General features: G+C 40.3%; 1 protein-coding gene across 1 annotated transcript; it reads left to right on the top strand.

The window, feature by feature from the left end:
• The first annotated feature begins 386 nt into the window (after positions 1-386).
• On the top strand, positions 387-10004 carry LOC108893722 (mucin-5AC). The gene is made up of 4 exons (XM_018691992.2): positions 387-859; positions 2113-5448; positions 6903-6977; positions 9271-10004. The coding sequence occupies exons 2-4, from the start codon at positions 2183-2185 to the stop codon at positions 9488-9490; spliced, it is 3561 nt and encodes a 1186-aa protein (XP_018547508.1). The 5' UTR covers positions 387-859; positions 2113-2182; the 3' UTR covers positions 9491-10004.
• The last annotated feature ends 4168 nt before the right edge of the window (positions 10005-14172 follow it).

Raw genomic sequence — 14172 nt, 5'->3', positions numbered from 1 at the left:
AATGAACCATATTTCCCAGATGTACATTTAGATGTGAAATTCATGTTGATATCACTGATTGTCTTGAGATTCTTCATATCTTAAAATTCAGCATGAAGAATTGGGGATTTCCAGATCAAATATGTTTTCTGGTTAAATTATTTTCTTGCTGTTATTCTGTTGTCTCCTGTCTCCCCAGACTACTGAAGCTTTGTTTACATTTACATTTGTTTTAATACAGTTGTCAATTCATTTTCCTGCTTTTTAACGTGCATGGTAATTTACACACAGTCCCTACCCCACTGATGCAAGTCACTTCCTCTCTCTCTCTGTCTCTCCCTTGCTCTCTTTCTCCACCCAGCTGTAGATCAGGATGCATGAATTCTGGGAAGGAGGATAGTGGCAGAAATAAGAGAGAGGGAGAGGGAGAGGGGATGAGAGGAAGAGAGAGAGAGAGAAGAGGAGGAGGGAGGAGGTAAAAAGGCAAGACATAGTAGGACAGAGTGTGTTGGAGGGCAGCATACAGTAGCATACTGCTGTGTTGTGACTATGGAGAGAGCATGGGAGCAGCAGGACCAAAACAAGAGGAGAAGGGGGATACAATGAGGACACAGCTTGGTTTTTTCCCTGATCAATAAAAGGCAGAATTAGTTCAGAATCTGAGCATTAGAAAAGAGGGCTCATTAAGCAGCATTGCTTTGCAGACCTGACTGCCTGCAGACTCCTCTGAGTTTGAATTCTACCAACAAGGGATTTTACAAAATGAAGACTAAGTCACTTTGAACCTTGAGGACATAAAACAGAAAGCGGAAAACTAGCACCTGACATTTGGACTCAAGAAAACAAGACGTCTTGCAGCAGAATCAAACAAAACACTCAGGTATGTCTGCTTAATAGAATCACGGAAACACATTACTGTAGGTAGTAATTCAGCTGAAACCAGAAACCGCTTTTTTTTTTTTTTTTTTAAAGTCCTGATCATTTAAAAAAAAAAAAAAAAGTGTGTGGCATTGCAGGAATATGTTTATTTTTTCTCCGCAAAGGGGAGGGGGGGGGATTTAATGGTGTATTAACAGGGCAGGACAGTTGTCACTTAGCGTTAGACAGTGACAACAGACATAGGTCACTCGACTGAGCTCAAGCAATATTAGATGACACAACAAATGAAATAATAGTCCCTACAGGTATAGATGACTAAATGTTCTTTTTGCAATTTTGACATCCCTGGATGAAAGATGTTGGGGAGGATGAAGAGGAGGAAGGAAGCCCTGTCAGAATGTGTTTGCATGAAATTTTGTCATAAATCAACACACACACACACACAGACATACATATTCACACTGGGTCTTTTGCTGTATAATAATGAATTGCCTGCTCATGTGCCAAAAATCTACACATTACCACCCGATTGTTGACTACTGAACTGTTGTGGCGTAAATCATTAAAATGACCTCCTGCACACACACACACTGGCACATGTGAATTCATGGGTGGCACACACACACACACACACACACACACACACACACTCACACACAAAGTGCCCCCTCTGTGAAAGGGTGTTCCAGTTAAATGCACCCAAAGCTTAATGAAGTCTATACTGTAGCATTAGTGTATACATTATGGCCTCTTTCCAAGGTGAGCTGAATGTGGAGGACAACAGAGTGGAAGCTGCTTGCCATGACAGACATTACAATGAGAGAGGAGAGAGAGTTCACCACAGGAGCTATGTTTTGAATTTTATTCCACAAATAAATTATTCGGTGTGCTGTCAGACACTGAGAGGGGGATCTGTGCAGTATGGTTGAAATGCTAATATACTATAGAACACTTGTTTTCACAGTAAAGGTCTCCTCTTATTATCAGCATTTACAGATTTCCACTCCAATTTCTTATCCAGTCACACTATGTTAGAGAAGTTTGAAAGTGAGGGCATAATTCTTCCAGTCTCAAATCTGCAATTGATTTTTGACAACTCTACTTATCCTTCCTTTTTGCTGTATTGAAGCAGTTCCTTGTCTTGGTTCTAGCCCTGTGCATTGTTTCAACTTGTCCTGCTTACTCATGGATTTCTTTTCACAGCACCATCTCAAAAGCCTCTCACTGTAAACTTGTCCCCTCTCTTGCTTTTAGACGGATGTAATGGCGTGGAAACGCTGCCGCTCTCTTAAATTATCAGACTTTTGAGTCAGTCAGACGAGGGATGGGGAGACGAGCGGCTGACCTGACGACTCCGGTTCCAGTTTTAGGCGTCCCTGCTCTGGTTGGAGTGCGTGGTTTGAGGACGACAGGAGGAGACAGAAGCGGAGGAGCCCTGCTGCAGAAGTGGGGACTTCATTGCAGCGTTGGTGTTCAGACATCGCCGGGGATAAGCAGACCACCTACCGAGCACAGTGTACAGCTAACCGATACACTCTCCACGCCATCAGATAGCATTACTCAAACATCCAACAGCTATATAACCAAGGAAACGGAGTACAAGGAAATATTACTGCTAACAAAGAGTGACAAGGAGAAAAGGGCTATTTTAAAACAGAAAAGTGGGGAATCCAAGACCAAAAAGGAAGTGACTTTCAAAGCACTTGGAGGTGAGGCCTCTGAGGATGTGGCCTGCAGTCAGAGGAACAGTAGTGGGACTTATTGCTATGCCAGGGCAATCAAGACCAACCCACACTTTGCAGGGAATGTAACCACTGTCAGGCCCAAACTAAAATCTGCTGCCCGCTACACCAATGGCAGCGTGGTTGATTCGGAGGCGATCGGTGGAATAAGCGTTGATAACGACGAAGCGGAGCCCGTAAAGAGCGCAACTTCTCGTGGCAGAGACCAAACCAGACAGCAAGGTCATTATGCAGATCAGTCAGGGAAGATGCTGCTGTTACCTGCTGCCCGACCTTTTGGTGTGCCACAAAAAATATGCAGCCATTGCGGTGGGAGACAGTCTGGAGCCACAGGGGCCGCCACTTTAGGGGAAAAAAGCCCCGCTGCTGACGCTTGCCCATTAAAGTCAGCCTTCACCACGCTCTTGACAACCTCACATTTCCAGGTGCCCCATACAGAGAGAAACAGAGACCTCAAGCAAACCCAACATCAAATCCCCGACAGCATCACAAACAGAGACATTACAGCGGATCCGCAAATATTATATATCAACGAAGAACTAAGGTACAGAAAAACTCCACACCCAGCATGCCCAGTGCACTCTAGAGGCAGTCTGGTCACTTTGTCACATACACATGCTGCCACAGATGCAACATCCACCCAGCCCACAACCATCCTACATGCAAAAACCGTCACTGTCACGAAAGCAACCATTGAAACAAGACAGGATGATTCCAGTTTAAAATCCTCCACAAAAGCGACACAGGACAGTAGGATCCCCCGCCCAACAAGTCTCATGTTGACTCCGCAGATGGCCACAGCTACAAAGCCAAACAACCCACATTCGCACACTTATCCTAAGCTCCTCAAAACATCACAGCGCAGCTCTACACATTATAATGTGCCTCAGAATGTATGTGTATCTGTGCACACTACACCTGAAAAGACTCTGTCGCCACCTTCTCTTTTATATACTACAGCCACGGGACCTGAAAACACATCCAACACCAACACACACAAAACAACCATGTCCACAAAAAGTGTACCTGCTAAAGTTGTTAATGCTCAACATGAAACCATACAGCTGCACTCAACGCTTACAGCACAGGTAAACATAGCAACAAATACAACTGATAGCCCACAACTGACTCCGCAATGTCCCACATTATCAAAAGCAACCAATGCATCAGAGCCTATTCACGGAGCAGAAGCAGCTGCACAGAATACACCTGCGAGTCCACCATGCACTTCACCTGATCCAGCTCAGAAACCACAAGAAAAGCTAGCCTCAAAAGCTGATGCTAATCCACCCGCATTCTCCAGTCTTGCTACCAAACCACACACAACTACACCACATTTCAGCATTAAAGCTACTTCAGGTCAAACTACGCACACCAGTGCTAAACATAATGCTAAATCTGTAGCTAGACCAAGTCACCTTATTCAGCCTAACTCCTCAAAATCAGAGCCCATACTTCATGTATCTACAGCATCCCTAAACACAACATCTAGTGCAACTAAACCTCTGCATTCAAGAGCTAGGTTGCCTTTAAGTGCAACTCCCAGTTCCAAATCTACACTAAAAAGCACTCTACACAAAAGTATCACCCTCAGGAACTCCACAATCAGTCTGAGACATTCACCACCTACAGCTAATTGCTCATCATCTACGCCAACAGAAAACCAAAGTAATGTCTGTGCATCAAGTACAACTTTGCTTCAATCAGACACAACACGAGAAGAACTTCAGTGTAATGAAGCACCACACACAAATAAATCTGGTCACACACAAGCAGAAGACATCAGAGCTCAAACCAGTAATAAGTCTGTTGTCTATAGTGTTTCCAACAAGGAAAACAACTCCAAAACAACTCCCCTCACATTATCTAAGCTGCTAAATGTGTCAAACAATCACAGCAGAGGCAGTGATGTGAGCACCTGCAGTCCTAAATCATTAGCCGATCCCAATACTGAGTCACATACTGATAAAAACAAATTCAATGGTAATCTAATCAATGAATTAGTTGTGCATGAGTCAAAAGACCATGAAAATTCAAATCCATCACAGGTCACTAACCTTCAGAATTACATTTCCCTAATTAAGTCAAGCAGCTCTTGTCTGCGGGGTTGCATAAACACAGAACAACAAAGGCTTGCGCATTATCAAGGATACACAAAAACAGAGCATGAGGGACACTGTGCTACTTGCCCACCAGTTAAAACAGCCCAGGAGACAGATTCAAATACAGAACGGTTTGCCCTGGGTACATCAGCCAGGCATGCAAACATTAAGCTTAAATCCAATGCAGATAAACAGACATCCAGTTACTCAGCACCCTCTGTCATAGCACAAACAAAATGCATTAGCTCATCACCGGTGAGCACTAGAGCACATGTCGACCCTATCACTCAATCTGCTGTCCACCAAAGCTCTGATTCACATGTATCATCACTACCGCAAGTACATGCAGGTGGAGAGCTTTCTGTCATGGCACCAGCCCCATTCAAAAGTGAGGGAGAGCTCTGTACACACACAGGCCCTGAATGTAATTCCATATTGCCGTCATCAACAATGCACTCGGCGTTTCATCCCCGCTTCCAGTCCTGCAAGGCGGAGGAAATGGTCACAGCGGATTCAAAGTTTAGCCTCGCTCCCCCTCAGCTTGGCCCAGAGGACTCTGGCCTGGCTCACTCCCACCCAGCTGATGCAGCCCTGTTGCTGCCTCCCTCCCCACAGTGCTGCAAATCAGCAGCCCTACAGCAGAGGCTCGAGACTGTGGAGGCCAGCCTGGCAGCCAACAAGGACAGGATCACTACTCTGCTTAACATTATCCATGACCTGGAGACGTGCCACACTCCCACCAGCGGGTAAGAGATTGTGTGTGTGTGTATGTGGCTCTGTATGTGTGTATAAGTATGTTTGGGGTTTGGTTAGTGTTTTTGTTGTGCAAACAAAGCACTGTAGAATCAACAGTGTTGGTTTCTGTAATGAAAACAACTATCCTCATTAACAAGTAGTGTTATGTTTTACTGGTTACATATTCAACTGCAACAGAATTATTCCATGATGCATACTACATAGTTTAACTGAACATTTAACTTTTTTGAATCAAAAATATTGTACCTGAAGGGTCACATATGACTTGTAAATTATTAATATACAACGTTCATTCCAATACAGGTACAGCTGCCAGAATTTGGTCTAGGGAATTACTTTAAAAGCTGTCCTGCAGTGCTGATCTTTGGCTTTCCAGTGAGTCATCACTTGCATTTACTGGAACCACTCAGTGGTTTTGTAATTCATTGGCGAACTGGACTGTTTCTCAGTCTAAAACAACAACAACAACAACAACTGTAGACTGCACCTGAAGACATATTGTATGGGTTAGACATATTTTTTAAATCAACAGATACAGTACAGATGTCTTTACACCCACATTTACTTGTAAAAAAAAAAAAATAATAATCATGGAAGCCAATTGTGGAAGCAAATGTTTCTCAGATATTTGGTCATCTTGTCTGATATACTGAAAATAAATATATACAATCTGTGCACACTTTTTTTCTTCCAAAACATGTTGTATCTGGTGAATTAAAAATGAACAAATATTTCAGGAGATATGGTTGATGCTCTAGATTTCATTTAGATGCAGCAACTTATGACACTGTTTAACACTGACTTTCTGATGACATTGAGCTAGTATTCACATTGGGTCAACCAAATAAAGTCTTAAAAAGAGAAACTAATTATGATTAGGACAGTTTATCACATACACTATGATATAATGAAACACAAACACTACTTGAAGGCGACCACACTGTTAAGATGTTATAAAGTTGTATTTGTGGCCACTGATTGCGCTGTAAATCATGGTCCATAGTGTGACGACGTGAAGCTGTAACATTGTTACAAGTTTGCAAACAGGTTTGACGATGTGTGCCTGGGTGTGACAGAAACCTACTTGGGCATTTCAAGAGGGCACATCTCAGAGAGATTTATTTAGCCATATAACTCTTCTGGGACAAATAACAGGAATTAAAACGGCCTCCTGGCAATGTGTCTCTGTCAATCATTCTCATCCACGGTAGTGTGCTAATAAGTTGTGACTGCCTCTGAGGTCATGTTTCAGAATAACCAACTCCTAATAACCGACTGATGTCTGACATAATGCATGTTATACAGCTCATCACAGCCATCAGCGACAGTCTGAATGAATATCAGACAGAGAGGATGAGTGGAGAGAATATTCAGACTGTGGATCTGAAAGACTGAGAGTTTTGGATGTTATTCACAGCATGCTGTTTACTTTCGTTTATTTTAGTCGGCGATGCTTCAAAACTGGACAGGACCTCAAAAACTGCTCAACCTGCCAGAAGACTGCTTGTATAGTCTACAGGTGAGATAACAGTGATACTTCCAGCTGTGCTTGCTTGTATGCAATATTTGAACTGATGAGTGATCACAGCAACTCTAGAATTCAACTCTTGCCCAAAAATAAAATTATGGTTGCACAATGTACTATATAATACTATATATGCTATTTGAATCATGATATCACCTTCTGCTGCTACTTGATTATTGCCTTCATTTACTAAAGTTGAAAATTAGTTTTGGCTTGAAACATTCCCACTTGAGATATTTTTGAGAGAAGGATAAGAAAACAATTAAAATGAAATTAATATTTTCTGCTTCAGACATATTATACATTATAATTGCTACTGGATGGTTGCTTGTTTTACTGACAAAAAACAGTAGCATAAAAAACAACATTTTGACATGCACAGCAGTAGCAGCATGTATCGTTTTACTCAAGGACAATTTCAACATAGAGATTTTATTTACAGTTTCACAATACAAGGTTAAGCCCACTTGCCATTTCAGTTGCCAAGCAGTTTTCTGCCAGCCTGCTCACATCACTTCACTGAAAATTAATGACTTACTGTATGGGCAGCTTACCAAATGAAAAGCTGCGTGCTGCTCATTTGTTTCTCTCTCAGAATACATAGGGAGATTACATTTTACTCTCTGAGCACGCCATAAATCTTTCAGAGCAACTGTCAAATTTAAGCACTCACTGTATGTGGCTCAATCTATTCACACTGCAGATTTATGGAGATTAAGATGGACTTTCTAAAATTCAAGCAAGCAAAAAGGAACAAGTCATCCCTAAGCAGCCTGCATGATTGATTTGTAATAATTTCTAATGATTACTGAAGTCGTTGTTAGTATTGCAAGTTCATAAACAAGGTGATCTGACTTCTTATAAAGATAAAATATTTTCGCAGGTGAGGTGAGCTGCAGTGAATTTATCTTGAGCCGTATCTTAAAATGGGAGATTTTGCATTTTAATATCTTCACATCCTGCAGCAGTTTTGAGAAAGACATGAGTTTAAAGCTGGGGTGTAGGAATTCTACATATAAATGAACCTTGATTACATTCATACCTTTGCTGCCAAACCAGTTCACCAATGTTGATTAAGCCTATCAGTGCTGGGTAAATCTGTCTGTATTTTGCAGTATGGCAGAGTTTTAAATCTGTGGTGTCATTCCCGCGTTGCCGCATTGGTAGTGATGTGTCAGACATTAGCCAGCAATGACTGCAATGATTGCGAGGGCTGAAGAGGGGAGCAAACAACGCAACAGAGTAGGCTACTGCAACTAGGATTATGGCAGAGCCTATAGCAGAAAACTGTACGTAGAAAAGTTTCTGCTGCACCAGATAAAAAAAGAAATTTGGGGTTCAGAGGAGGGATTACAGTCTAAAAAAGAAAGTGACTGATGTCATCATAAGCATATGTTGATTGTGTTTGTATAATTAATTTGACAATCGAAATAAAAAAAAAAAGGTTGTGGGATGTGTTCATGCACAGAACACTCACAAAGGTAAAACTGTAATTTTCATTTAATTCAAGTAAGATAATGAAATTGTTTGATGTTGGTCTGAGAAACTTGCCAAATTTTTGATTATAGAATTAAGTATTAAAACTTTTGGAATTGTAGTTAACTCTGATATACCAACTTTGGTCTTGGTTTTCACCCACTAGATGAAATATTGCATCAGTTAGAGGCAATAGAAAAATAAAAATCTTAACTATTGTTCCAGAAATACTGTACGTTTAAAGGAGGCTAAGAAATCCACAAGTCTTCTCGCTATCTTTTGGAAAAATGTCTCATGCTCTACAAAGAAAAACCTAAAATGGTCTTTATCTTGAAATATTCAAAACATTCCCCTTGATCTACTTATTTTCAAAACTGCTTTTGCATGACAAAAAGATGTTACGTAAGTTGATTTGCTGACTGGTGTGTGCTGGCATCTGGTCCTTAAAGGCCAAGTGGAAGATAAGGATATTCAAACAAGACATGTTGTACCTTCAGAAGAAAAAGAATATCCTGCTGAGGAATGTCTTTCCGCCCAAACCAATCAACCACTTTGAAATCCGACAAGCACAGAGCTTCCCACATGAGGGGTACCACACAAAGCAAAGTGAATTGTAGCAACACAGTTTACAGTGATTTGTGGCAAGAAAAAGCCCTGTGCTTTATAGAAGAATGAGCTGGTAATGCAGATCTGACACATTGAAGCATTCATGTGCATTCTTTGGCAAGAGCTGAATTTGATACATTCTGTTATTTCACATCTGTGTTCTTTGGGTTTTTAGTAATTTTGAGCTGCATGTCTGTCTGTCCAGTGTGGAGTATGACTTCAGGCAACAGGAGAGACGTTTCTTGGAGGTTCTGAATCACTCAGCGAGGGGAAATAATGCTTTCACTGTGCACCTATCACAGTCCTTAAACTTCAACCTGCTCAGAAATGTCATCATTAAGAACTTAACAAAGTCAAAGGTGAAAAGCAAAAAGCTGTGCAAGACCCTGTTCAAATGGCTGCCCAGAAAAATCCAGCAGGTTTAGACCTCTCAACAATACCTGTATGCTGTCTAATAGCCATCAGCCTGTGTTACAAGTGACCAGCAGAAGCCTTTGCAGAGGACTCTTATGATTCCCTTCCTCCCCATAGAATGAGATTACTTTGAAATAGGCTCTTGCCCATTAGAGTTCCACTCTCCTGCACATTGTCAAAACTCATAAGCAGGATTTTGTACTCAAATTTGCTCCTGATCTTTGTGACCTTCAGCTACTATTATCCATAAGGAATTCTATATATCACTTTTGAAAGTTAATGTTATTTTGTTGTCAACATGCCTGCTTAAAATTTATGGCTAGCCACAGCCACAGATTTCTTTATCTAATTTTACATATTACAATCTGTTCTTTTTGCACTGTTATGATTAATGCACTATGAGTTCCACTTGATGTTATATTTCCCCTTAAACTGTCCCCCTCACCTGCTTCTCCATAAGAATAAATACAATATAAAACAAGTTTTTGAATGGAATTATTTTGAGATGCAAAAATAAAATCAGAATTTACTGACAATCATTTTGTCTGTGAATATGTTAATTTATCCAGCGCTTTGTGTGATTCTGAATGTTAAACTGAACTTAGCCAATTTATGAATGAAATCAAGACAAATTTCAGCCAAGACACAGAATGCCAGGGCATCTAAACCTTTTCACGACTGCAACCTGGCCATGGGAGTGCAGAAGATCAAGAAACATTCATTATGCTTTTGCCAATTGCGCTGATGGTCTCCAAATCCCCAAACAATCTTAACTTCATAAAAGGTTTCTGAGTAAAACAATGACATGACGAAAGGCTGCAATGAAGCATGAGTCAGTCATCAAAATGTTCATGAGCACAAGCACAAACCCATGCACACAGTCACAGACATAAAAAGCAAACTGCAGCAACCTGATACAAAACCATGTGGATGGTTTCACTGAAGCTTACATAAATTATGGATGCAAGGGGAGATTTAGAGAATTCTGGATAAAAGCTTACAGCACAAGTAAGAAATGTATAAACAGTCAAGCAGAAGCCAAAGAAAGTCTGATATTACCTTTCGAGCAAGAGGTGCTTTAGTTTAGAGATGCTTTAATTAAAATGCCTCTAACAAGAAATAATACTAAGTGAAAATGAAATTCTTGCAACAATTGTACTCGAGGTAAACATGGGCTCATAGCAACTGTAACAGCCTCACAGAGGTAGCACAGGTCTGCCACTGAGATGTTTAACTACTTTAAGTGACATTAAAAAATGATGATCACACACAGGGCTGTAATGTTCAGTTAATAGCCAAAATTCATAGATTTTCAGCTGCAGAATTATGATCTATAAAAAGATTTATAATACATATCAGATGGCGTAGTAAAATATTATTTTTTGATTGTCTAAACTAAACCAGCAACATACACTGTAGAAAAAACACTAATGCATACATCTCTTCCCTGGCCATTCTCAGTTCAGTTTAGTAATATAGACAAAAAGTTAAGTTAAAAGTTGTTTTCATATTGTCTTCAAGATCATAGCAAACACAAGAATACTTAGTGCTACTTAAAGGGGAGCTCAGCCAATTTTTAAACATCAAAGTTTGTACACTTGTTTGCAGATCATGGGGAGTAGTTTGATTAACTGTGTCCAGTGATATCACTTGAGTCGTGTCCTTGAGCTGAGCTGAAGACTACAAGCTTAATAAAGAGAAAATTCTGTGTTGTTGAGTTAGAAGTGAGCTCGCCTCTCAGCTCAGTGCTACATCAGCTGTTAGTAGTTTCACACACCAGAAATGTTGAACTGTCTGTAGTCGAGTTGCACTATGGGTAATATAGGTGCCAGATACTGAAAACAGAGGAATAAATACAGCATGTCTGACACTTCTTTTTTTTCACTGTTCATTATGAGTGTACAACAATGTTGTAGGAGTGCAATGCTAAGAGTAGAGTAAGCAGACATTTAACGAGAATTTGTATGTTAGTTGTTCTGGTGGGCATTTTGTGATAAGTTAAAATTGTTTATCATGTGCTGTCAGAAATCATCTCAAAACACAGCTATCCAGTGTGGTAATGGTTGTGTTTGAGATTTCACATCATAAATCTAACTAAACATGAGTCAATCTCAATTTCACATGGAATGTTAGGATTTATATGAAGCAATCATCCCTGATAAAATGTTATTTTCAAAGAGAAACTGTCATGATACTTTCAAACCAAGAGAAAAATAAGACAGAAAAGACACTGTATTTCAAACTTAGAAAATGGGATTAACAAGCTGTGGCCATGCCTGCTTATGCTGAGGACTCTAACTTCACTACTTAAGTCTTCTGCTAAGATCCTGCAGTTCTCTGCAAATGGACCTGCCAATTTTGAGAAGTGGTTCTGCTAAACAATATTGCAGCAACAGCATCCTCCAGCCAAAGACAAATGGGCCCATAAAACAAAACATAAACAGACCACACAACACACTGTACTTACATCAGAGAATATCTTCCATGGTGAATGAAACTACTTGTCCCCTCTGTGATGATTAAAGTGTTAAATTGCAAATGGTCAAAGCAGTTCTCCAATATCAGATTCAACCCTCCCTGTAGCCATAAAAGTATCAGTGGAATTCACAAAATGGCAGGGAAGAACAATTTACCGTGTCTCAGTTATGTATTCACAGCAACAATATGATTGTATTGCTTCTTTTGAAGTGTGGCAACTGGGTATATGGCTGCAGACAGATACTGGGGGAAATTACCTAATCAATACCAACATGTCTGTTATGCCTCAGGAGATGATTCAGCACCAGTCAGGCATGGAACTGCTGTGCTGGTGCACTTCAGAAGTGCACACTCCTCTAAATAACTGCACAATGGAACTCTTTAAGTAGTTCTTTAAGTAGCAATCTTCCCTCTAAGTGTTGTCTGTTTTTCCTTTACCCATGGATTGTATCTGTTTAAAACCACATCTATCTGCATTACTGTCTCAAAGTCTGCAGCACAGCCTGCAGATTTAGTTGTGGGCCATTAGCACATCTATACAAAACCAATGTTGTATTGTTCTTTCTTATACCCTTTTTACACCAAAATTACTATTTATATGCAGGTTTTTTAAACACAGGTAATCCTGCTTAAAAAAAAACAACTAAGAAATGCATCGGACAGGTGAGTTAACGGGAGAAGGCAGCATGGAGTCCAGTGACTCCTCCTACCATGCATACAAACAAAATTAAACAAAACTAAAAAAAGCATGTTGTTCCCATAGACTGTAAAAAACAATAGGTCTCGGCTATTTACATACCAATGTCTGCAACTTCAGTATATGCCATAGCACCATGCTGGAAAAGGGGTGAAAATATGTGTGTCAAATTGGAACAGGAGCCAATAAATACCCATGACCACTGCAGAGTGCACTGTGACCTTGGAATTAATGCCGATTGTAGCCTTTACCACCGAAGACAAAAGACAGATGTTAGTGTTTGTTACTGGGGGTTTTTGTCCAGTGTGAAAGGGACTTTAGAGCGTAGTCTGCAGATGACTTTCAACTCTCCTTCTGTATGATGACATTTCAAAGTTCCATAAATATGTAACACACACACACACACACACACACACACACTATTTTCTTCTAAAGAGTCTCTCCATTTTCCGCCCAGTGAAAAACAATACAAAGGAAATCAGCAATATAAATCAAGTACCGGTTGGCCCTTCATGACCGTTCTATGGCTGAACAAATAAAACCTGATGGGTGAAAAACTTAAATCTCCATTAAGTGACATTGCAGATATTAACTCTGAATCAAATGACTCCCTGTAAGGTGAAAAACTTACTTGTGCTGCCAACATCAGTGAAAGTAACACCTCGGTCTGCAGCTCTATGCAGCCCTCAGCCACTTTCAGCTCATTATTTTGGTTCACTGGTCCGTCTGGTTGAGGTCCAACGGCTTTCACCGGCCTCTGCGTATAAAAGCCAGGGGCAGCTCCTGCCAGCTCAAACAAGTTGTGCACTACCTGTGCATTGAAAAAATGCCAGAGAACTGAAGCTAATTTTTCTCAGGTGTTAAAAACAGATGTGTGAGGTGAATGAATGGACTCACAGGTGGAAAGAATGAGGGCTTGGATGTGTAGGTAACTAAATGACAACAATGCAGCAGTAAGAGGCCAAAAAACTAACATAGAATCAAGCAGAAATTTTCTAGTGGTCACTACTATGTGCAAGATGAGACCCACATGAAAAAGGTAGCCAGGCTAACACTAGTGTCGGTGAGCTATTTTCATAGTACACTGTGCAAGATGAAACACTGAGAGATCACCAAAATGGTTACAATTTATTGTGATTTTAATGTTTTATATTTCCTCTAAAGAGAAGTGGAGAAACAAATTTTGATATATTAGCTTCAGATGACTTTCAGTTCTACTGCAGTACCTTACTGATCTATCATTCTGTTGTTTAATACTAAAAAATACCTTATTTTTCTGCTAGCAATGCTTGCAATATGGATCTGTTGATGGCAGTATCTTCCTGTCAGTCAAGCTCTCTCTCCTTTGGTCGAGACTGTTATTTCAACAGCCACTAGATGAATTGCTATGAAATATTGTATGGACATTCATGGTCCCCAGAGGAGAAAACCTACCGACTTTGGTGATCCCAAACAAAAAATGTTATCATGAAAAACTGATTACTCCAACATTACTCTGTGCAAACTGAAAGCATGCCA

Source organism: Lates calcarifer, linkage group LG20, assembly GCF_001640805.2.
Source record: "Lates calcarifer isolate ASB-BC8 linkage group LG20, TLL_Latcal_v3, whole genome shotgun sequence".
In the NCBI taxonomy this organism is placed as follows: Eukaryota; Metazoa; Chordata; class Actinopteri; family Centropomidae; genus Lates; species Lates calcarifer.
The sequence above is the reverse complement of the archived record's forward strand: the minus strand, read 5'-3'. Positions and strand labels throughout refer to the sequence as shown.

Bases quoted from the DNA above. Each gene is read 5' to 3' on its own strand.
- LOC108893722 (XM_018691992.2), top strand. From the start codon at position 2,183: ATGGGGAGACGAGCGGCTGACCTGACGACTCCGGTTCCAGTTTTAGGC. The intron at 5,449-6,902 runs GTAAGAGATTGT...CGTTTATTTTAG, and splicing joins TGCCACACTCCCACCAGCGG to TCGGCGATGCTTCAAAACTG. The intron at 6,978-9,270 runs GTGAGATAACAG...CTGTCTGTCCAG, and splicing joins ACTGCTTGTATAGTCTACAG to TGTGGAGTATGACTTCAGGC.